The 25,218-nt window shown below is 41.1% G+C and overlaps 3 protein-coding genes across 6 annotated transcripts in view; 1 reads left to right on the top strand and 2 right to left on the bottom strand.

Moving 5' to 3' along the window:
• Positions 1-1,009: 1,009 nt before the first annotated feature.
• kif3b (kinesin family member 3B) lies at positions 1,010-8,390 on the bottom strand. Of its 3 annotated transcripts, none has more exons than XM_067525646.1 (9): positions 8,240-8,390; positions 6,183-7,675; positions 5,974-6,075; positions 5,444-5,566; positions 4,950-5,068; positions 4,655-4,771; positions 3,798-3,903; positions 2,799-3,010; positions 1,010-2,665 (listed from the first exon to the last, which is right to left on the bottom strand). In XM_067525646.1, the coding sequence occupies exons 2-9, from the start codon at positions 7,581-7,583 to the stop codon at positions 2,560-2,562; spliced, it is 2,286 nt and encodes a 761-aa protein (XP_067381747.1). In that variant the 5' UTR covers positions 7,584-7,675; positions 8,240-8,390; the 3' UTR covers positions 1,010-2,559. The 3 variants fall into 3 exon arrangements, with proteins under 3 accessions (XP_067381747.1, XP_067381748.1, XP_067381749.1); XM_067525647.1 differs by lacking the exon at positions 8,240-8,390 and adding an exon at positions 8,166-8,189; XM_067525648.1 differs by lacking the exon at positions 8,240-8,390 and adding an exon at positions 8,010-8,107.
• A 314-nt stretch (positions 8,391-8,704) lies between these two features.
• pofut1 (protein O-fucosyltransferase 1) lies at positions 8,705-16,384 on the bottom strand. Of its 2 annotated transcripts, none has more exons than XM_067528301.1 (7): positions 16,211-16,384; positions 15,431-15,552; positions 12,689-12,871; positions 12,217-12,329; positions 11,822-12,014; positions 10,387-10,629; positions 8,705-9,685 (listed from the first exon to the last, which is right to left on the bottom strand). In XM_067528301.1, exons 1-7 carry the CDS (start codon positions 16,347-16,349, stop codon positions 9,491-9,493), a joined length of 1,188 nt encoding a protein of 395 aa, XP_067384402.1. In that variant the 5' UTR covers positions 16,350-16,384; the 3' UTR covers positions 8,705-9,490. The 2 variants fall into 2 exon arrangements, with proteins under 2 accessions (XP_067384402.1, XP_067384403.1); XM_067528302.1 differs by having other exon boundaries at positions 16,122-16,261.
• An 8,343-nt stretch (positions 16,385-24,727) lies between these two features.
• plagl2 (pleiomorphic adenoma gene-like 2) overlaps positions 24,728-25,218 on the top strand; it is a 37,232-nt gene continuing 36,741 nt past the window's right edge. Inside the window, exon 1 of the mRNA XM_067527666.1 lies at positions 24,728-24,861. The gene's annotated coding sequence lies outside the window, so the exon portion shown is untranslated. The remainder of the gene's footprint in view (positions 24,862-25,218) is intronic.

Genomic DNA, 25,218 nt, shown 5'->3' with positions numbered 1-25,218 from the left:
GTTTGGATCCAGTGATGTAGCTATGGGACAAAAATGCAAAAGTGTTCAATTAAATAAAGAGATTCACATTTTCCTTATGACTGATGTATACTCACAAACATATTACTCGAACATGCTAAAGTCATGCGGCAGGTGTATAGCACTGCAATGTTACAACTATCAGGCCTTAATATAAAGATTATGTCTGTGTTCATGAAGTGATATGTACAGTCAACATGTAAATACTCAACTGTGACATGAATCTATCTACAAGTTCTGTCTGTGAGCACGATGCCAAATCTCCTACACTTAATTCATGCTTTCATCTGTGGAGAACTCATGGAGTGAAGCTTTCAAAGTACTAACACAGAGAACACGGTACCTGGCTGATGCAAAAGAAGACAGAAGCAGTACGGGTGCAAAAAAATAAAAAGTCAATATTTTTTAGCTCCAAAAAAATAAAACAATCTATTTTAAAGAAAAGAAAATATTTTTTTTTTTTTTATCTACATCTGCATATAAAATGAAAGATTACAATAAGTTAAATTTTTTCCCCCATGTGGAAACCTATGGGTATATTTTTTATCTGCAAAAGTGACGGATTGTGACAGAAGTCTATATTCATTTATACATATGTAAATACATACAGGTGTGCAGGACTTTGTCAAACAGCCAGGGATCCTTTAGTTTGAAGTACTATTAAAACTAAGATGGGCCTGATGGTTGATGCCTTTCTTTGTGTTTTTAAGGAGGATTCCGTTTGCCATTTGACCTTGGCCTGTTGAAAAAGTCCCAGTGGGTTGTACCACCCTTAGAGCATAGCAGCGAGCACACAGCAGTCTCACAGCTGGAGTTTGGGGATAACTGAGAGCAGCAGATACGCAGGCTGAACCATGGAGGTTTAAAATTGCATACTATACATTTGTGGGCACACAAATAGAATGGTTTGAGTATTCGGGTCCATTCAAGTCTATAGTTTTTTTTGTTGGAGTTTTGTGGCCCCACAACAGTACTAAAAATAGCAAAACACTCCCCTGGGGTTTCAGAGTTCTGCTAAACAAGTGGGTTATTTTCCAGGGCCACAGACACTGATAGATGAGGTAAAAACAAAACATACAAGATGAGGAAAACTTCACCTCTTTCGTTTTTTTTTTTTGTCCCCTGGGGCCCTTACAAAGAAACCCTGGGTGGTTGAATGCTGTGTCTAATAGCTGTGCTCCTCCATTTCATAGATGCTCCGTCTTCTGACAAACATGTTACACAAACAGTTTCCTGATGCTGAAGTAAAGAAGGTGATCACACCTAATTATAGTGGAGCAGAGATAAAGGACACAGGTTAAGGCACCGTGGAACCCTGATAAAATTGAGGCACGTTCCAGTTACGCTGATGTGACCCAGGGCAGAGCAAGCGATGATCTCCTGCTAGGACGTGTGGTGGCCAACTGCAGTGTCATTCAACCTACACTGTTTCTGTATAGATGGTTTTTGACCCCCGCCCCCCCAAATTGATCCCCACCCATGTCTTGTGTGTCCCAACAAAACGGCATCTACCGAATACAGCAACTTGTGACCAGAAGCAAAGTCTTGAGCTTTACTTTCTGGTCTCTATATTTACAACCATACAGAGCTAAAGAAATAGCTCAGCTTTTTAGGAAATGGGCTTTGTTACAGTAGTATTACTTTGCCAAATACACATAAATAAAGTTGCTATTGTGAGCTGCATGTTGGAACCAATTTGACTTGCTGGAGTCTTTGTGTCCGTCCAAAGCTATCAGTCAAATAGTGAAGATGGCTACGACAAGCTAACGACCAGTCTTAATATTTGGCACGCTGACATGAGAGTGGTATCGATCTTCTCATCTGACTCACTGTAACTGAGCCAATATGTGCATTTCCCAAAATGCCGAACTACGTCTTTGAGACCTGAAACAAACACACACGTTCCACTTGATCAGATGTCCAAATGTGGAGAGAAAACAGCGAGTTTCGATATAAACTGAAAGGTTCAATATTTAGACGACAAACACAGAGACCACCAGACATATCAGACACTCACAAATATACACACACACACACACATCCGCTAGTGTCAAGTGCAGCAGAGCTGCCTGGTCCTTGTGTCTTTTAGTCAACCCCACAACATCCGCACAACAGCCACAAAAGTGCATTAAAGATACCACAGTTCATAAAAGAGTTTGTTTCAACCCATTTTCATATTTTGTGTAAATTAAGCACATTGTGATGTGGATTTAAGACATTACTGGCATTCTGCCAAAATCCAGGGGAAGGTTTTAGCAGTGTAGAATGATGGGTGGCTTCGTGCGAGGCTGCTGTCCTGGGGTGCTCGCTCATAGGACTCGTTTTAAATCTCAATGAAAAACGTGTGAAAACAGTTCCTAGTGGGGGATGTTAAATCGTACAAAGCAGCATTAGTATTCAACTGTTCTCTATTATGTGCAGAATCCAAGATTTTGTAGACTGGGCGAACAAAACAAAGCGAAACCTCGTCTCTCGAAGTTGAGTCCAAGTGAGAATGTGCACAAGTGAGGTTGTTGGTAGTGGCAGAAGTAGTAGAAGCTGTCACTTGGGGACCAGGCCCCGGGACTGTGGGTAAAGGGGAGATCCCGAACTCGAGGGGCTGAAAGGCGAGGTCGGGGTGTTGGACTTCTTACCTGTTCTTGGTCGGCTGAGAGACAGAAAGCAAGGACAGAGGGTTAAACAGAGGACACGCTGAGGCTATGATTTATTGTCTGACAAAATTCAAAAACTAAGTGGTTTCAACAGCTAGGGAAGATTTCGAAGCTGAGAGTTTTCCTTACCCTGATTTTGGTTTCTTGAGACTCCCACTGGCGCTGGCTGGTGGAGTTGGTCCCAAGCTACTGTGAAAGACTGAGGCGTCCACCTGGATCTCATCCTCATCTCTGAGAGCGTCCTCCAGAGCTGCCGCCACCTTTGGGGCGATAACCGGCTCCTGATACTCTTTTGTGGTCCGAGCCGGCAGGTCCATGTCCAGCATCAGGATGTTTTCAGCCTAAGGAGATGAAAGCTCACTCATTTGAGACACGGAAGGTTAACATTTTTTTATTACGGATTATGAATTACGTATAACATATACGAGCAATTTTGTTACGGTTCTAGGATGTAGTGAGGGAGCTAAGCAATACAGAAGGTCGAGAGTTGTGCCAGGTCTATGTTTTCGTGTGCATGAATGCCTGATGGGTAACAGCTCTCTGCTTTGAAGACGTATCCGTGAGGTCAGATGCTGTGACTGAATTGTTCGGGGAAATGGAGGAAGGTATGTAAAACACATTGCTGACGATACAACTTGTTCACTTATTTTACTCTATTGAAACCTGTGCGCAGGTTACTGCTTCTCATGCACATGGATTAAAAGGAGAACGTACGCTGAACCATGACCCCGGTACCAAGACCCAGCTTTTCCTTCCTTGGACGACTTTTGTGCCTTACTGACCACTGGACACCACGAACACCCTAGTCACTACTATTAGGAGCGGGTCAAAATTTATTCAGATCCTTATTCTTGCCTATTTTTCCTGCTTCCAAAAAAACTTCGAGAACCAATTGCTCACTTGCTGCCAAACGCAGCACATCCCACCCGTAGTTAAGTGCTACTGCAAAGCGGTAATCAACCTTTTTCGCTTCGCGTTAGTAGTTTTAATGTTGTTGTCTTCTAATCATTGAAACGATGCTATTATTTACTTACACATTCATTATTAAGGCTGCCAGGAAATGTGTGGTTTTAGATTTTGCAAAAAGTTAAAACAAGATGATCAACACGATGGTAAATGGAGGCTTACTTTGTATCTCATGTCAGGCTTCATCATCATAGCCACGTGAGCATGGTGACTGAGGGGCCTTTTGTAGCCGACAGCAGACAGAGGCCTGATCATCATCTGATGGTCGCTGATGTAGACACATAGTGAGAAACGTGAGGACATTTGGCATCTCTTGTAATGCAGCGTACAATAAAGCAATAACCTGTTCTCTTAATTATCGATGGAAACAATCATACACAGATCGTGAGTAACTAAGTAAATTCACTCAAGTACCGTAGTAGTTTTGTTTGTTTTTTTACGTTCTCTCCACTACATGTCAGGGGAAAACATTGTACTTCACTGTATTTATTTTCTGGCTTTAGTTACTAGTTACTTTTTAGATAAGAGAATTCCCATAAAAATATAGTCAACAAATAACTTCAGATGAATTATGAACCTAGTTAAAGTCAGCTCCACTCCACTTTTTGGAGTTTGTAAAAATAAAAAAAACTTTATTTATGTTTTGAAGAGCATCAAATACTGTTTTATGCTTTTGACTGCTTTGTTAGACTTGTACATTTCAGAGATGTACCTAGAACTTTAACTTGCGGTTGTCCCTCCTTCTGCCATCTTAAATACACCTTTGTGTTGAGGCTTCCAACTCAAGTGGGATATTTTTTGAAGCTGTAAAATCTCTCTCTCCCTATCTTTCGACTTATCCCGTGAGTTCAGGGTCGCCTCTTCTATGAAACTGAGCCCATTAGGATGAAATAAAAGTCACCCGCTAGTCTGACCTGGCAGGCAGCAATCCCTTAACACGTGTTACCTGTAAACATTTAATTTACGCTACAAGAAAGAAGTAGAGAAAAAAAGCACACTAGGAAATTTATGCAACTCACTCCTCTATACGTGTGATAGGCTTCAATTTCCAGTACTCATCTTCCTCATCAAAGTAAGCCCTGCTGACTATTTTGTTCTTCTCTTCTAAAGGGATGAAGTTTTCGATGATTAGATGCCTGAAAGACAAAAAAAAGAATCACACAGAGGACAGAAAAGAAACCAAATAAATAGACCTTTATGGCTTTTGCCTTATTACAAATTACACAAAAGGAGAAAAAATACCGCTTTCTGGTTGTGCTTTAGAAATAATCCTAATTCATTTCACAATGCTGAGGCCAACAGTATTCCCCATACTTAAGTTTGAGGTCCCGAGTTAGCTCGTTCTGGGTCTGTTCTAGGTCCTGCCGCTCGTTGATGTGGTCCTCCTGGATGTCGTGGATGTCTGACTTTACGGCCTGCAGCTTGGCAAACAGCTACGGAGGACAGGAAACGACGCTCATCATAACGAAAACGGTGTGAAATATTGTTTGGGCACCTAACTGTCGTGAGAAATAATCGACTTTAAAAATCCACAAGAGTCAAAAATGGATTTTTACTTTGTTTAAAATAGTGCCTGACCTACATATTTGCAAGGCATTTTATTAGCAGACACACGAAGCCTTACAAGTACTGACCCATATACCAGACCTATAAAACAATACTTTCAAACAATTCAAAAAGATCAACTGCACATTTATGCTATGTAAGATAATATATTACTGGTTGCAGCAGTTTACCAGAAAGTAAACAGTGTGTGTTTGTGTGGATGGAGGCTAGAGGGAAACAACAGCCAAAGCTGGAGCTTCTACCTTTTTTAGCTTCTTGGTTTTGATGTCGACCTCCTGCTGCAGAGAACTGTAGGTCTCCCTCAGCTCCAGAGTCTCCTCGTCACGACTTTCCACCTGCTGCTGCATTTCGCGCTCTCTCCGTTTCTGGAAACACACACAATTAACACGGTAAAACCACAGCGCTTTGTTCATGTAACAAAGCTAAACAGAAAGCGTCGGGAAAGGGACTGAACCGCATAATTCAGAAATGAGTTGCTGAGTTTCTCAGCAGTTTCTCAGGTGCAGAAAGAATAAATTTATCCTAGACACGTGTTGGTATTTAATAAATGACACATGTTGTAGAGAGAGTATATTTTGTCTCATCCGATTGATTAAGTTTTTCCATTTTCTTTTTCTTTCTTCCCTTTGAAGTAAACACCTTTCTGGCATTAGTCATAACTCAGGCCTGTGTGCTGTGCTTTCCGAACTCACTTGGCATAAAACGAAACTGGATTAAAAGCTATTGTTACAACTGTCCTGTTACCAGTGATGAGATTTCTGTGACTGATCACCTGTTCAGCGATCTCCTGCCTCTTCAGTTCTAGCATTTTCTGTTGTTCATTGGTGTGATCCACAATGTTCTTCCCTCCCACTAGGAGCTTACTCTCCATTGCCTGTGCAGAAGAACGAAAGACGATAAAAGCATTAAGACTTTAGGCAGCAGTTACAGATACATTCTGGCTGCACAGAAACACACCCAAGTTTGGGAAAGTCCGCTTACCTTCACTTTGGCTGCGAGCATCTCTCCGGCCTCCCTCTCTCTCTTCAAGTCCTCCATTTTCTTCTCCTTCTCCTTAAGTAGGCGAACTTTTTCCTCAGTCACCAGACTGTGGTCGTCCATGATGGCCTTTCTCTCCCTCTCCAGCTTCTGCTGCTGCTCCCGCCAGTAATCCCCTCTGTCGTCTCCTTCTTCATCCTCGTCCTCCGTCTCTCCGTCTTCCAGATCCTCACCATCGCTTCCTTCCCCAGCCCTCCTCCTCGGCCTCCTTTTTTTCTTTCCAGAGCGCTTCTGCAGCTGTGCCTTCAACCTTGCAATCTCCTCCTGAAACTCCCGCAGCAGGGCGTCCTTGGGGTCCTCATTTATACGTGGTTTATTCTTGATGTTCTTAGCCCGGTTGGAGTAGCGCAGTGTTGTCAAGGTCTCCTCCACGTTGTAGGATGCAGGGCCTATGTTAGCAACCATAACAGTGTGGGCGTTGCCTCCTAAGGAGTCCTGTAAGAGTCGGGTGAGTTTTGAATCTCTGTAAGGGATGTGACTGCTCCTGCCGTCTACGAGAGCTGATATGACGTTGCCCAGAGCAGAAAGTGACAGATTGATCTTTGTAGCTTCTTTAAGCCTCTCGCCCTGAGCTCCGGTCTTAGCCTGTCTTTCACTGCCAGCTAAATCCACCAGGTTCAATTTACCAACTCTAATATGGTTCTCCCCATCCACGCCCAGCTCGCTGCACTCCACAGTGATGACAAATATGGCATGAGATCGGGAGCTGTGTTCATTCATGTTGGTGGCACCCACTGAACGATTCTGATTGCCCACATTCATGACATGTTCAATCTCCCGCACACTCTTGGTGACAAATGATGAAAGGTCTTTCACGTACACACCCGTGTCAGGCCTCTCCCTGAGTTCAAGACGACGCGACTGGTCCTTGGAGAGCAAATCTCTAATCTCCTCTTGGTAGATTTCTAGATATGACGCTCGCACGAGGTACTGCTGATTTTGGGACCGTGATATGTGTGTAAAGATGTGCTCAAAGGAGTTAGGAATCACCCCTCTCCTCTCTGGATCATTTCTCACACCCTCCATGGTGTACGTCTTGCCTGTACCCGTCTGCCCATAGGCAAAGATGGTCCCATTAAACCCAGACAGAACTGAATCCACCAGGGGCCTGAACGTTTCATCGTATAGGTCTATTTGTTTGGAGCTCCAGTCATAGACCGCATCAAAGGTAAACACTTTGGGGAGTTCACTGGCTGAAGCTTCCCTCGGGTTCCTGACAATAATTTGGCCCAGTTTCACATCGACAGAGACCACTCTTTCAAACTTGGCTGCCCGTTCTTTTTCATTCATGGGGCGACAACGCACCACCACCTTGACCGACTCGGAACTCTTGCTCTTGGACATGGTGAGGAGCAGCTGCGAGCCCACACGCCTTGGCCCTTTGTGTCCTCTTGTCTTCCAAGTGCTTCTTCAGTAACAGTTCTCCAACCGAAGCCCTGTTGGATAAGACACATTCATATTGTTTAGGCTAATTAAGCAGCAGTCCAATGGCTCTTGTAGCTAAACCCAAGTAGAGTTCACCAAAGATGAGACAACGTTAACATTTTGCTGGTCAAAGTCTCAACCCTCAGCAGTGATCGGCATTGAAAACTGCTCTGGCTGTTTTCTAACCCACCGATGCCACTGACTGTTCCCCTAATTAAGCTAACTACACCGAGCCCGTTAACCAGCGCCGTTAACTAGCCCGCTCTGGACTTTCAGGGTATAAAGGTGCCCGTCTCTCTGAATCAACCTGCCACACGCACTGAATTACTGAAAGCGGCTTCTTACTGTAGCTTCCGAACTGACGGCAACGACGATTCGTTGGAGAAGCGGTTCAACTGACCACCGTTAGCTGCTGTAAAGCGCAGCCCATAGCGAGACCGAGACCGGCCTAGCAACGGCAAACACACTGGTAACCTAAGCTACAAATCCTATAGCATTTACCTGGCTAGTGCTAGCAGCGAGGGGGGCACGTGAATTCAATGAATCACAGCACGAAAGTAAAAAGCACACTACACCTGTAAACCAGTGCTATACAAACACTGCATTCCAGCTGACACCGAGACGTCGTTTAGAATTTATTCGCAGCGAACGTTAGCTAATCCAAAACTCCCAGTCAGCCATTAGCCGCTGCTCATCCCAGCAACGTTCCGGTGCACAGTTGCCAGATCCAAGCCTGCCATCCCCCCCCAAAGGAACAAGAAGTGTTCAAATATATAAACCCATGTAAATAATGTCATACTGATCTACACTATGCCTTGAAATTACACCTATTGCTGCAAACACACTAAACAAATATATATTTATTGCATTGTAAATAACAAAAAAAGCAAGAATAAATACATGCACTGTGAAGAAAGCATTCTGACTTGTCTGGCAACCAAGTCAAGGGGTTTGCCTAACACAGCATAGTTTATCAGCTGATTCAAGTGTATCCGCAGATTAGCTTCTGGTTATGGATGTAAACAGGCTGAGGCGGTTGGTTCTTTAAAAAAATTAACTTTTCTTTATTGGTTAAAAACATTATAATAAACATCCGATTACAAAATCACTGCATTCACACAAGTAAACATTCCCACTTGAATTTAATCACTTCAGCCAGTGCAAATCAACACTTGTATCCTTAACATGTTTACTGGATAACAATACTGTCACAATACTGTCACAACACACACACACACCATTTTATCATCTTTGGGCTCTGGTAAAAAAAGACATGGAAAGATTATGTGCTAGTATGTACAGGAGGATCAGTTACTGTAGAAGGCAGAAAGGGAAGGAGCTAGCTGCAAAGAGATGGAGGGATGGAAAGGTTGGAAGAGAAAGATAGGAGAGCAAAATGCAGAGGGAGAACATGACCACTTATACTGCAGTCAGCTTTTCCTAGGGTAACGGACGTCCATACATAGAGGTCTTGCTAATTGTGAAACAAACAGCCTAGGAGTGAACATACAATTACTGAATTTTCAAGTAGGAAACAGACAAAAACTTAGTGTTTCAAGGTAGCAGCAGTTCCCATGTCATAACATTTCATTCATAATACAGTACTGACATGCTAGACCCTACCTTATAAGTCTCTCCTCTAATCTCAGTTCAAAACCCATTCTTAAATTGGACCCATCTGTGCTCTAACTCTTAATTTTTTTCCTTCACACATTATCACCCATCACATCAGCCTGATGTTCACTGCCTTTCACATTCTCGCCCACCCCATCATGATAGCCAGTCACCATTAGAGGGCCAGAAGGCGAGACATGTGGCGTGTCTAATCAGAGTTCTTCTTTGTGATTTAATTTCCCAGGCTTGTCCATGCCAAAAAAGGAGGAAGGAAGGCCATGGACATCCCGCTCTCTCTTCACAAAAGCGGAAAAAGATGAGACGCAGTTACCGATGAAATGGTCGGCTTCACCTAAAATGTACAGGTCCATTTGGGCTGAGTCGTGCTGGAGGCTCACAACTTTGACCTGTAGATGACATAATACAGTATAGGTAAGAACAAACCTTGCAAAATGACAAAAAGTGTAAAACAAAGAATGTTATATTTAATTAATGTAATACACGATGCACATTCAACGGCTTTCATCTTGTCCCATCAGGGGTCACCAGCGGAATGTGTTCTGCGCCTTGATTTGGCCTGAGTTTTTACGCCGGGCTCTCACCTCTGTATCCTTTCAGGTGTAATGTCAGCCCAGTCTTCATCACATAATTGTACTAAGAGCAGGGTTTTTCAAATCTATCCACAGGTTTTTTAAAATATGTAACTCTGGAGACTGCTTTCTACAGGCCACGGTAAAACATTCACCTTATTCTTTTAAAACCACTCCTGAGTTGTCTCTCTGCTTTGGATCTTTGGCTTTTACAAGGATTCACTGCCCTTCACAGGTTTAGTTTTTTAAATGATGGTAGGGGGCTTGGCTTTGTAACCATCTGATATTGAACTACATCCACTTTTAATTTAATTTTAAAAAGTTTCATTTCTGGATTAAGGTCTTCACATTTAGTATTGGTCGGGGTTTAAACTGTGTAAAGAAAGTGTTAAAATAAATAAATAAAACCTTTAAAAATACTGCTACAGACAAGCCAATCAAAAATGCAGTTTCAAGTTACATTTCAGGTCACAGCTGCCATAAAAACAAGAGTCAAAACTACAGTTGAAGTTACCCACCTTTCCCTTAAAGAGCATTTCAATATCCTTACTGTGGGATTCAGAGTCGGTGGCAATGTAGACAGAACGGGCAGAGGTCTTCTTCACCCACAGTTTGACAGCCCTGCGAATCTCTGCCAGGTCTGGAAGGCACATGGTCATAGTGAGAGGCAGGGCTGTCTGCCGGTTGTAGCCGACACACTGAGGAGAAGCCATGAAGTGAGGCCCTGCATCGCCACTCTTTAGCAATTTGCAAGCATTTTGCTGAAGGAGTGGATGAAAGAAAACACTTTAGATGAAGATTTAGTTGGTGAGAGCCAACTCACAACCAAGCACATTCCTGGGGACTCTTAAAGTGAACATGTGATCTAAAATCTACCATGGTTCTGAACTGTGACCTGAAAGATGAATCTAGATCTTGTGAAGCTTGTGCGTTATTCCTCTGTGCCACAGAGCTCTAAATCAAAAAACATGTCAGTGAGTTATACTGTTGCACCAAGTGAGATGTTCCTTCGTTACCATTAACATGACCCAATATGACAGACGCAGTCCCGCTGGCTACATGTAGTCTAGAGCCCCAAATGTGACTCAATCTACTGGTGAAAAATACTCTCTTACAAATTCAGTATTTGTTCTTGTCTAATAATGCTTGTGACTACAAATTTCAAAGCCTTCTCTTCAAAATAAATCATATTTTATTTGGTGTATTTAAAGGAACTGTTTGAGATTTTTACACTACTCTAATAGAAACCTGAGGGCTATTCAAGCATATGGAGCAGACTGTTGGTCTGCTTTCCACAGTATCCCCAACCCTGCTAAACTGTATGATATGAGGACCCCTCTCTATACAGCCTTTGTTCCAAGGCAAAGTGTATTTCAAACTCCACCTGGGACTCATGAAATTTTAAGCCAAATCGAATTAGGGTCTGTCAAAGTTACAGGGTTATCATAAGTAGCTAGATAATATCACTCCACTGCACAAACAGAAAGGAGTGAAATGTGTCTTAAAAACCCTGTTACTTTGATAAATTCAGAACTAATGAAGCCCAAAATGACTGCTGAAGTTTTGTGATTCTCAGGTGAAGTACATTTTTAGACAAAACAAAGTCTGTAAACCACAGCAGAAACAAGTGTACATACCGTACTGTACACAAATCATTGTTGGTTTTACTTTTGCCATTAGATTTGTTGACAAAAATAAATCTATAGAAGAGCACAAGCCTCGCACATTCAATAATCTGCATTTACCTAGGACCTGAATATATGTACAATATCACGCACCTCTAAATGACATGACATGTTTAACCATCAGTTAACATGAGCAATTAATAGGTCAGAAAATCTGACTGAAGTAAAACATTTTTTGCAATAAAATTGACTGTCTGTATAAGAATGTGTTAGTGAATGAGAAGTTTTAACAGAAAACAGCGAAAACAGTGAGTAAAGCACATCTCACCCAGTCAATGCCAATCCTCAGGTGAATGCCAACATATGGCCTAGTTAGCAAAGTAGCAATGTGCTCTTCTCCCTCCTTCACCATTCTGTTTGACCAAACCATATACCGCTGCAGGCCCACATTCTCTTCTATCACTGGAAACTGGGCAGGAGCGCCAGGCATTGCCAGGACAGGGTGCTCAGAGGGAGGGAACCTATTCAAACAGGGAACGCGTGAGGAAAATCTGCCCACTAAACCACCTACGGGGAAGCGCTATTTCATAGACAATCAACTGAAAATTGAAACCTCATTTTGTTTAATACTAGCAGCGTTACTTATGGACTTAGGGCATATTTCTACTTCAATTATCCCAAATGTGTCTACAGTCCAGTGAGTCTCGTCAAAAACGTACTCACTTCTTCATCCAGTGAGGTTGGTGGTAGGGACTGAAAGAAATTCCACCAAACAGAACAGACTTGTCGAAGTCCACGCCAACATAATCCCAGAACGGACCAAAAGGGTTACCATCCTGAAAGGGAAATCACAATATATATTTTAATCAGAACAATGAGACAGTTGCGTAAAATTCATAATCTCTAAGCTAAGCTTTATTGTCAACATACAAACAGGCGAGTGTGAAAAGCTGCCACCAGAGGGCACCATTTCATCCTCAACCTTTCATATTAAATTAATATTAAAGATGCTGAGTAGTGACACTGTACTAAAGTCTTTGTTGCATCTGCTTTAAAATTAAGCAATCTACTATCACGTTTACATGCGATTTAAAATGATGAACTGCACATTCGCAGACAGAGCAGCAAACACCATCATGGCTACATGACACTCATCAACAAACTACTTTGTGTACCACTGGACAAAGCTTCTCACCTTCATAGGGCAGGTTTTCTTGTCTGCACTCCGCTGAGCAGCAGTCTCAAAGCAGTAGGCATTCCTTTGTCCCGGCGGCCAATATTTGGGAGCCAGCTTCTCCATGAAATCCTCCAAACTTAGCACACGGTGGTAGGCAGACAAGGCCTCCAATTGGAAGAACTCGCTGTAGGGAACATGAATCTGAAAAGATCAGAAATGATCAAACCAACATTGTACAATAAAGGATAAGCGGTGTTCTCTATCACTTATTAGTGGGAGAGCTGTAAGCACAGCTCTCACACTATTGAGATCCTTTCTCTTTATTATTATTATTATTATTATTTTTATTTCGCCGTTTTTCGGTCACTATCTCCTCCTAGACGGTTTGTCGTAGAAACTCCGTTCCACTTCCTAATCGTAGGTCTCTTTTAGAACATGTGGGCTATTACTTTTCTCATTAATAACTTTTATACTTTTTATTATATTTCACTTTTTATCAACTTTTCTTCCTATTGAAAATGAATGGAAGCCACTTAAAACTTCCCTTCAACTTGCCACTTTTCATCTGCCTCTTGTGTCGTCATACTTTGGAGTAGAAACTTCATTTAAAGTTTATACGGGTCTAGTCCCTTTCAACTTTTTCTGTGTTGATCAGCTTCTTTGTATCTTTTATACTTTTTGAATAATCGCAGTTTTAGTTTTAGGCAACTTTTGGAGCTTTTTCAACTTTTCCATTAGTGTGTATTGCGGAATGTTGGAGCAGCTAGAGTGGGTGACATCACACGCACTCTAACTTTTCAGCTTCCACTTTTAGCAACTTTTTTCCTTCTTTTCCTTCTTTCCTTCAGTCAACTTTAATCTTACATAAACAAACTATACATCAGAATGTAGGTATTTTTGTCTTCTTTCAGTAAATGTAACTCTCATAGTGACAGGACTGACGGTTCTTTCACCAAGTGTCCAGAAGCAGAGAGAGTGCCGTCTGAAACTCCCATTGGAGCCCATTATAACAGAGGTTCTTAAATTCTAATCAAATCACAAACGGGGGGCTGTTTTAAAATCGCCACCACGCCTTCATTTTATGGAGTATCTTCAAATAAAGTACATCAGTGTGTTCATTGAAGCCTTTTGTCACTCACAGTTTTTGGATTGTTTCGATAGGACTAATACCTTTTCATATTTTGAGCATTTTGCAAGGCATAGTCTCAGCAATTTTCCAGCCTGCCTTTGCATTTGGCTCACATGACTCAGCAGGCGGGCAGCAGTCATTGTCATGGTAACGGACACAGCTGCATGACGTCATGTAATCAGCCTCAGAGCTGTGTCCACACACTTTACCTGAGTTTTTCTCCCTCAACATACACAGTGGAGACAGACACAGACACACACCCTCACAGACAGGAAACACTTTCAAAATAAAAGCCTTTCATAATATTTTATCCACTTTTTAGCATTTAAATGCTAAAATGACTTTGTGGTGAAGTTTCCCTACACACACACCCTCACAGACAGGAAACACACTTTCAAAATAAAAGCCTTTTATCATTCTTATTTTAATTATTTAGCATTTAAATGCTAAAATGAGTTTGTTTTGAAGTCTCCCTACAGTGGACACACAAACTACCACACAGACACAGACAGGAAACACACTTTCAAATTAAAAGCTCTTTTCAACTTTTTTTTTTTTCAACAGTTTTTCAGCATTAAAATGGTTCCTTCATTTCTAAGTAGTTACTTCTAGCTTTTTTCTTTACACTTTAATAGCAACTTTTTTACTTTGCTTCTTTTTTTGTTTCTTTTAACTTTGGGAATATTTACCTTTTCCTTTGTTTCTTACTACTTCTTTCCACTTTTGTTAATCAAGTTGTTGCTTTTTCACTTCTTCCTTTACACTTTTAATAGCAACTTTTTTACTTTGCTTCTTTCTTTGTTTCTTTTAACTTTGGGAATATTTACCTTTTCCTTTGTTTCTTACTACTTCTTTCCACTTTTGTTAATCAAGTTGTTGCTTTTTCACTTCTTACTTTTTTCTTTACACTTTCAATAGCAACTTTTCATTTTGCTTCTTTTTCTGTTTCTTTACACTTTAAATATCAACTTTTTACTTATTTACTTCCTCCATTGTTACTTTCTACTTTTTTTCTTTTCTGAATTCAACTTTTCCTGGGATTTTGGATTTTTTCCTTTTCTTGTCATCTTCTTCTTTCTCTTTTTGTTTGTATTTATCTCTCTTCAGCGTTTGCGGCTTTGAACGTACAAACGCCTCTGCTCTCAGCAGCTTCTGAGCGGTCGGCCTCTACCGGGCGACTTAACAGCTCTCCCACGTAATTTCCTTGGAAATTGCCTTTTCTAGTTTGGTCTCTAATACCTTCCACCTTCCCTACAGAATCTGTGGCTCCCAGCCCTTACTGGTTCCATCAGGTCGTTAGGAAGACTTCACATTTTAATAGTGGGTAACAAATATATTTTAATTTATAAAAAAAGGCATTTTAATTTCCAATAAGGTTTACACAAGGAATAAAAGGGGTATTTCAAAAGTGTATTTCTCTTGTTCTATTTTGAGCAGATTGTGCAGCACAGATGTGCTGTGTCAAACCTACTTCATTTGCTTTTGTGATTTTTGTGACTTGGCTGCGGTAACACTACACTTTCTCTTTTGTAGAAACAAAAGTGGTCTCCCTATCTATTGATATTATAAAGAACAACATAAATGCACTCGGTGTCATTACTAGTTGCTCACATCTTACTGATTACACTTACATTGCTATAAGGGGGTGTATGGTGGTGGTACACTATCCAGGGAGGCACCGCCAGGGTTCGGTTCAACATCTTTGCAAAGGCCAGAGATCCCAGGAAATGGTCGGCCTGATTTCCAAAGCGACCTAAACAAAACATTAGGTACTTTACACTCTTATTCCCAACTGTTTCATTGATATTCCTTCTCCTGACAAGAGAATGGAAATAACAGGGGGAAAGTTAGAATTTCTATCTGCATCATGTACTATATAATACGGGTAAACTCCTATCATTATGTAGCAACATCTGATTAGTCAAACACCCTCAACCCTATCTTTGTAAGTGTCCTAACTCGCTAGTCCACTTCTGTAAGAAAGACTCGCAACTTCAAAAATGTTCAAAAAAAAAAGATTTTCTTTCTAAATCATTGCGTGACGTCACGTTTTTATCATCCAGTTTGATGGAAGGGTGCTTCATTAAACAGGTCTCCGGGACAAGAGCAATCGCTTTAAACGGCGTCTAGCTTATAATACACAAGCGCCGAGATGCACAACTGGAGCTAGCTGCTAATTAGCAACTGTTGCATCTACTCTTGAGTTTAAATGTTCACATGATCTTACAATTTAGATTATATTGACCCTCACCCAACCGAAGACGGACTCCTAGTTTAGCATAGATATAAATTAATAATGAATCGACGTGAAACGTTAGCTACCTTTAAAACTCCATCATCAACTTATGAATGAGCTGTTTCGCCTTCGCTAAAGTGGGATTCTGAGCTAACGTGGCGCGCGCAGGACTTACCCATGCACGGGCAGTACAACACGTAGCCATTGTCGTCCCACTTTAGTTCTTCAGCACAGGTCCGACATGTTTGCAGTAAAAGTGATGAAAGTAAACATGCCAGTGTCTGAACCCAAAGTGTCGGCTGTCTGACCGCCATTGTTGTTCATTTCATATCCCGGCATGCACCGGCTTTTCGCCCCGCTTCCTCTTCTTCGTTGAACAAATTACGGCACCGGTGTCGCGCTTGTGTTCCCTCCCACCTACTGTCGCGGCGGCGTCACGTGTGGCGGGTGCGAGGCAGGGGTCTGCATCTCTTACCTACTAGCGCTCCACCCTGAGCGCTGTAGACCACCTCAGTCTCTACAGCATTTGTCATCCAGGACGCAGAATACACGTAGCGCATGGACGAACTACAGAAGAATTTGAGGAACCATTGCGTGAAAACATGTTGAGGCTCAACACAAAGTCAGAAATGACTGACAACTTACTTTTGGGTAAAACTCACAACACTAACTATAAGCAGAAAGTCAAACATCAATAACTAATAGATGCTTAATGCTAATTAAGATGATAGAATAATCTCTAAGCGTTTAATGGCCCACTTTTTGGAATTACTATGTGCTCTGTTCTAAACCTTCTGGAGTAATCGTAGTCTTTGGGTGATAGTAGCACGAGTAGTCTCATAACTTTTCATCAGGGTATATTAAGTGTCAAACGTTTCAGTCCAAACTGACTAAACGTCACACACAGCCTGAAAAATGAGGATGTGAGAACACACGTTAGGCTATTTTCTCCCAGATGTGGCCTGTTGATTTATGTGCTTCGGTTGGACAGAAGAAAAATGACATATTGCCTTTCCAGCGTTGGTGCTCCTAACAATTGAGACATTTCATTGAAGTTTGGAGATAAATATTATTAATTATTTAATAGACTTCAAAGCAAAAATAATGTGCATTCGCCAAAAACAACGTTGAATGCAACATAACAGGACCATTAATTCTTCACAGTTTTAGAGTTAGATAACATCTTGTATTTTATTTTTTCTGTGTAAATCATTCCTGCAGTGTGGCCCAAAGTAATGATGCTGTCATACCAAGTTCACATAAAGAAAAGGCGCATCAGACCTTCTGGTAGAAATCAGATGGAGCCCATCAGCACAAAGTCCAACGCTATAGTCTCAGACGAAACAAGAAGCAGTGTTCTCTCCCAGAGCTCTGTCATTATCAGCTCTTCATTAGATGTTCACATGTGTGCTCAACATGCCCGAACTCAGTTTGCTGGGTAGGCATGGCAACACGTGGCCCGGCATGCATACTCAAACCTTTGTTACTTTCATCGAATTTGTGTCGAGTCTCTGCCAGCCTGCCTTGTTTTGCCCGAATCGACTGACAATTGTTTAAATATGTCACATTAAAGAGATCGTTATCCCCTGTCGGGAGGCAGAGAGACACAGCCGACAGGGTCTGTATACAAGTTGTTTTCTTATTAACACCGAAAGATTATTAAAAGCACCAAAAACCAAATGGAAAACACATCAAGGGCCGTGGAACTTTTAATTTTTCTGTACTTAAACCGAATTCATTTCAACTTTGTCTAGTTTTTCACAATAAAGTGTTTGACAAGTTTTCTACTCAAGTCTTGCTGCTTGTCTGCTTTTAAGGAAAGGTTCATGTGACCCCGTCTTAACGTATTCTGTCTTTGGCCTCAGTCACTCTCATTTTTCTTTCCTCTGATGTGCGACAGCTGGCTGCTCTTTCCCTCTTTTCCTGTGTCGTTATCTGTGTCTGCTCCTCCCCCATCCCTTGAACACACACTGTTTCTCATTGTTACAGATGACAGCAGCGATAACAATGCAACGAACCACAACTCACAGCCAGAGTATGAGAGAGAGAGAAAGCGCGTCTTCAGGTGAACAAACGACATGGATAACAACAACCAAAGAAAACAGCACTTCACACCTACTTTTCTGCATTTCTTTGAATTGTTAACACACTTTTATGGTGTTAATAATAATGAATCATGATACAAATCTATAGATGGTTAATGCATAGGGTGATATTGTGCATTTTTAAAACAAAAAATGTCATTTTCCTTTTAAATCTTTAAGTTCCACTTTACATTGAGGAGTTACAGTTGGAGCAGGAAAGTTTATTATAATATGTGCAGAAGCACATATGCTTCCTTCTTCTAACTAGACTGACTGCGTTTTGTTGCTGATTCAGATTAACAGGCCTAACTCTGTGCCTGTGGCCTTTCAGAAGAGGGAAATAAGGTAGTCAGCCTCAAACAACCCACCTCCTGTTGACCTTTCTGTGTTGTTACTGACAACCTGGCTTTCAATTCAGTAGAAGTCTGTGTGGCTGGTGTGTGTGTGTGTGTGTGTGTGTGTGTGTGTGTGTGTGTGTGTGTGTGTGTGTGTGTGTGTGTGTGCGCGCGTGGTGTGATTTCCCATTGTCAGCATGCAGATATCTCAAATATTTACAGCTATATTTAACGTTAAAGCTCTTACGACTACATTTTCTCACTGTCTCTCAATGTAATCTCATCTCTAAAAAGCATTTACTAAGATTTAAGAGCGTTGTGACGTGTCGTTTGGATAAATAGTGATTGAAAACAATAGCCAATCCTGGCAAAACTTTGTTGATAAAATGCCTGTTTTTTAGTTCCTCTTTCCCTCACAGCTAGATTTCCTCCTTTGACAGAAAGTGCGTATCATTAAATCTACTATCAGAAAACTTTGTTAATCTCTAAAAAGGTGCATTTTGGTCTAAAGACATTAGGGAAAACTAACGAAAACTCTATGGGTGAAATGCCAATGTTTAATTTTTCTCCAACTGGCAGTGCACATAAAAAAAATAAAATAAAACTGAATCCAACCTAAAAGTAGACGTGGTAAAAATAGTAAAGCACAAAGTTAAACTAACAGAACTAATTTTAGTTAAGAGCGGCTGTTTGCTTTCCTGTGTCTTTCCGACATTGGCACTGAATCTAACATCACACAAACCAAACGAGTCATTTGGACTTATTAAGATTTAGAGGTGTTTGTGATAAACAAGCCAAATCTCTTTTGGCACATACTTGTTTTTAGGAATAGTTCGTTTCTTCTCAGCTCCTCCTTTAACAGTGATGTGCATCATAAGTGACTTTAAACTGAAACTAACACGTCTTTTCAGATTTAGATGCGCTGAGAAAGGAGCCAAAATAAACAGAAGATTTTTTCTTATTTTTCCCTCTCAGCAAATTCCCTTTAGTGAGACTCGCTTTCGTGATGCGGGTGAAACAGAAAAGCGTTTGTGTTCCTCTCAGCATCCCCTAATTGGCCATCGTGTACATTAATAATGTGGACCGAAACTAAATTGTGATGTTGAGATGTTTACAAATCTCCTAGTTTTTTATAAATAGTCGGTGGCAGCATTGGACATTGGTGAAATGGATAAAACTGAAAAGAAAGCAGCAAAAAAAGTTACAAAAAACATATCGTGGTTATTTTTCCACTGAATCTAAAAATAAAAGTTCGAGAACACATTTAATTTATGCTCTTAAGACAAAGTTGGATTCAGACACTAGAAAACTATGAAGACTAGACGGCAGGCCAAAACAAAGAACTCTCTGCTCACAAAAGCCCATATTTTTAGTTTGACTGTTCCACTCACTGAACATCCCATATGGCAATATGAAACATAACGCAAAAAACAACATAAGAATTTAGCTAACATGAATTATTTTGATTCATAAAATAAAACTCTGTTTTATTGTTCCTTCTCGACCCCCCCTTTTGGTTTGTTGGCAGCATGTTTTAGTGATGAAGCTGAAGATAAGGGTGAAAACAAAAACCAAGAATCATTGGCTCTTTAGAGTTGTAAGTAAAAATTCCAAAGCTAACAAAACTCTGTTGACAAAAGTTGCCTGTTTTCAATTTTCTGCCCCTTTGGAAGCAGGTTTTTAGTGCCGAGAGTTCGTGTATTAAAAATGTGCCGTTAATAAGAAACTGTTATAACTTGATGCTGTCCTCTCTGCCACTGTAAGGCCTCCCGTCGGCTGCAGCACGCCGCTGCGTCGTGGACGTGTGCAGTAGCTGAACAGGACGCTCCGTGTTCCACCCAGTCACCTTATCAACCTGCTGCAGGCCGCTGGTGTGGGCCGCCTGAAACCTGATACCCCACCTCAGTGCAGAAAAGTAAGTCCCAGCCGAGACACACTTCCCCACCTCGTACCCTGCTAACCCAAAATTATCACACACCAGCTGTTACGAGGTTACGTGATAGGCAGAGGATGTGATCGGTGGCTATCTGTCAGTGCAACACCACCGTGTTTGACATCCTCTTGACAGGTATTAGCATTTTGTGCAACATGTGCGTGTGTTTGATTAATAATCACGTTTTAATCAAACTTCATCTACTTGGGCATTTGCTGTACTGTGAAACTCAGTGTTTATGGCTCATTTAAACTCAATAAAAATCTTAACCTAAGACGTTTCAGTGCACGGACTAAACTGTCGCCGGTGCTCATTCCCAAAGCACAACGTTTACAACGTTCACAACAGTATAATGAAGACAATTATGGCGCAAAGGAATCAAGCAAGAAACTAATGTTTCACCAGGCGTCAGTGTCACATCTGTACAACAGGAATAGACGCTGGTGTCTCTTGCTTGTCGCTATATAAGCGACTATTTACATCTATTTACATCTGTACAACAGGAATAGACGCTGGTGTCTCTTGCTTGTCTCTTTGTGTCCCGCCGTTTCCCCCTCCAACCTTTCTAGGCTGTTTATCGCCCATCTCCGCTAATGTAAACCGCCCATCTGTTTTAAACAAAACACATAAAAACATAGTAATTTCCCACCACGCCAGAATCTTGAAAGAAGGGACTGCTGGGTATTCTGGTGGCAGGAAAATACACTCCAGATGTGAGCAGATTATCCTACTTACTAATTGCTATTGTGTTGCCTGATGGATTTCTTTACACTGTGCGGATCGTGCCGATTGTGCCAGAGCAGCATTTGATGCGTGCACGTGTGTGTACTGGTTTGTTGTGGGATTGTAAAGCTTGTGGTGTTAGAAAAGGAGCTGCGAAGTAACGGGCATCACTGGACAGAGAGGTAAATTGTGATGACACCAGAGGAACCATCGGAGATCTGACTACTGTTACAACCAGCCAAGATAAACAGACACAGATGTTTCTGCTCAATGTCTGATGAAGGCTTTATTTAAGGGAGCCTATCGCTTTCTTCTGTCATCATAACTTCTAAAAAAAAAAAAAAAAAAAAGCCCATCTTTCTCATCCCTTGCAGTGCATCTAATCAGGACTGATTAGGTGTGTGGTAGCCAGAAACATGCAGGGGAGTGGCTGCTCTGGACTTGCAAGGCGGTTTCTGTATGATCTGGAGAGATGAGAGAGAAAGAGAGAGAGAGGAATCAGTTGAAGTCGGTGCCGCAGCGCGATGTGGCGTTGCATACGATAGTTAAAAATCACTCCACGGCTCGGAGTAACAGACCACCATGCTACTGCAATCAACCTGACTGTGGTCGCACCAACCACACTGTGATGCAAATAAACAAACAACGGCACAATGAGAGAAGAGCCCCTCGTTATGCTGGGAAATCACTTCACTTCATCTATCTTCAACCCCTCTGTTCTTCTGCCATCCACTCCTGTTTGTTCCACAGCATCCTCACGTGAGGAGCTACACAACAATCAGTCGAAAGAGCGAGGATTTCCCTGCGAGACTTAATTTTTCCATTCTTAACAAAGCCCTAAAACCACCCCGTTAGTTAGGAATCATGTCAGTGACACTGTAATACTGCTACACTGGGCTACACAAACAAAGCCTTTGCACAGAGTAGATGCCGTTTTAAAGTCACAGTAATTGAATTATTGCCGATATCCAATTTCACGTGCAGCTTCTATGTAATGTTACCTCGTCTGCCACATGGGCGCTTTACCTAGATAAAATCTGACTTTGCCAAGATACATTATCTCTCTCTTGTTTGACAATATGTACATTTTGGAAAATTTATTTCATTTAAAATGTATTTGAAATTGTTTTTTTCTCGCAGATACAGATATATAGCTCAGAACGTCAGGGCTGTACACCTTTAAATATGTTTAGTTTTCAGAGATCCTTGGATAAAAGTGAAAGAAAAAGAGGATCCACTAATAACTTGGAATATATATGTAACACTAGCCCTAATTCCGTCACAAAATGTAATAAAAATATGAATCAATTTCATCAAATATTTGCATCTGAGAATATGACTGAAATACTTTTTTTTAAAATGTAACCTATGCCTACAATTACATTTGGACTTCTTCAGGTTAAATGTTTCATTTTTGGTTTTAAAAATGTGAAAATTTGTTTTTTAAACGAATAAATAATAAACTACACAAAATCTTAAGGTTAAATTACTGATCTCCTACATTGGTTTTGTTGTTAAAAACACATCATAATTAAACTTTAGCAAAAAAAAGGAGCAAAAGATCTGTGTACTTTTTAAATTTACTTTAATTTTATTCGAGTTGCTTTCAAAAATAATTGTCTTCTTGAAGGCTAAAAGTTGATTTTTTTAAGAGGTAAAGAAAAAGTAAATGACACCCTTAACTTAGTTTTTAGCTTCAATCCCTATTCAAACATCTCCAGCACTCGACTTAAAGACAAAACATCGAATTAATTATGGATGAGGTTTTTCTTCTATATGCACAACATCCCGACGCACAAAAACCAAAGTCCGACCACTGCCGGATCAAAACAATACCTGTTAATTTTAGGACCATAATTATGTCTCTCCTCACTCTCTCCTTTATGTTTTCGCATCCAGTTCTGAGAAAGTTTGGGGGGGGGGGGGGGGACTCACTCAGAAACTATTTTCACCACATTGCAGCAACAGGTAAACCTATTGTGGTTTTGAAGGCATTTCCCCCGCTGAACAACAGGCTTTTCTGCTCCTCTTCTATGTATTGAACACGCCGAGTGGCTTTTGATGCGTTCAGGTTCGATGGGAAATGTCGCGTTTGTGGAGACAGCTATTGATTAACAGCACAATAATATGTAGTTCTCTGTGACGCTGTAGTTTCTTTTGTGTGTTAAAACGGTTAGTAAGCGACTAGTACTCTTACATTTTTATTCAATAATTTTAAAATGTGAAAAAAATCCCATCTAAAGCTGACTCTCCAATATGAAGTCGACTGCATAAGTAATTGGCAAAATAAACACAAACACACACAACCAGCAGGAATAAAAATGTGTATGTTTTTTCGTGTTCATTAAAGTATTAGCCTGTTTCCCATTTTGTATACATGAAGTAGCCGGGGTGCAAACGTACAGACCTTGAAAGCAGCATTATTGAAGACTCTTGTCCCCCCCACCCCCCTCCTCACAAACACATTCACCCTGCGGGCTCGTTGGGGCTGTTGGAAGCCTGTGCTGGGGGTTTAGGGTGATGAGGAAACGAGTTGATGTGCCCTGGAAGTATTTCTTCCCCCCCCAAAAAACCCCCCCACAATGTGGGAGAAGCAGGACCACCAGCACCACCAGTACTGGCCTTGAACACGTGGGGACCCGGTGCAAACACATTTCTGCTGACGGGCTGAAAATCCTGCTCGTTCCTGTGTCGTCACTTGTTGACAGAAAAAAAAACATTAATAAAAATAATAATACCAATAAATCAATGATATAAAGGTCACAAAATGTTTGATTTAGAAGCACCTTGTTGATGTGTTGTCAGTCTTGTTTTAGTAATAGATTAGAAGAAATGTGCACAAGAAAAAAAATGCAATTCGAGTAAATGTGAGAAAATCATACTATTATAATGTATTATATAGCCTATAAATATTTTTTAAATCTGAATTTTTGAGTCCGTTTGTAAATGTTGCAGTGAGGTGTGAGCAGTTTTTCATCACAATGCGAAGTTTCAATCTTTTACGAAGTTTCATTCAAACTCGGCTGCTGGCAGTTTCAAACAAGTGCGACATTTTAATACCCAGAAAATGTGAGTTTATATTGAACAATTACCATCCTCTCACATCCCTTTTCACTTTCGGTCGCAATAACAAACAAAACAAAAACAAAAATCAGGAAAAACATCAGGAAACCTCGAGCTATGGACATAGTTAGTGTTTTATTTCAAAACTGCAATAATAATAATAATAATAATAATAATAATAAAAGTTAAATAATATTTTCACTAAAAGCAACAACATGAAAATCATGTCGGCTTGACTTGATAAAATCTGGTTCCCATGTCCACCTTTGGCTCCCGTTCCGCCTTAGTCTAAACGTTTTTATTTCATAATTCTAAATATTTTTCACAAACTGCAGGTGTTCTAACTAAATGTGTCGCTTGTTACTGGGAGGACTGGTTGCAGGCTTCTGTCCCTAGTTGTTTAAAAAAAAAAAAAAAGTTTGCGAAAGTGGCCTGACGTCACACTCCCACAATGCTTACCGCCCCATAACTCGGCTGCAGCCTGAGGAGAGCCAGACACACTCTCAGGCCCCGAATATAGAAAAATTATTGGGAAAAAAAATCGGAAAAAATAATCAAACAACAGATCGAGGGGAGTCGAGAGCTGGGAGCGGTGGCGTGGGCTCTCCCACGGTGGGTTTCTGCTCCGGGATGGAAGGTTCCCGGGGATCCATGTGAAATTGACTAATGCGGTGCTGGAAACTTTTTGGTGGGTAAACTGCTCGCTTTTTTTTTTTTTTTTTTTTTTTCTCCCCCTGTAAGACTTCATATTGTGGCTGCACGTCGTGGCGCGTGCATGTTGTGCCTTTTGAACAACTTTACGAGCTTTTCTATCAGCTCCCACCTCATGCTGACGGACATCGATTGTGCGCGACACTTGAATTGCTGCAAATATGTCGCGCAATCGGACTTTGCGTAATTTTGCTTATTTTCGTGTGGCAGCGTGGAGGGATCCGGGTAGAGGCGATTTAATCTTTAATTACGCGATCGCCTGCACTGCCTCTCGAGGCTTTTTTTTTTCTCGATAAATATGTTGCAAACGCGAGTCGGCGAGGCCGTTAAACAC

Source organism: Channa argus, chromosome 13 (assembly GCF_033026475.1).
Source record: "Channa argus isolate prfri chromosome 13, Channa argus male v1.0, whole genome shotgun sequence".
Classification (NCBI taxonomy): domain Eukaryota; kingdom Metazoa; phylum Chordata; class Actinopteri; order Anabantiformes; family Channidae; genus Channa; species Channa argus.
Note: the sequence above shows the minus strand (reverse complement) of the source record. Positions and strands in the feature narration are given on the sequence as shown.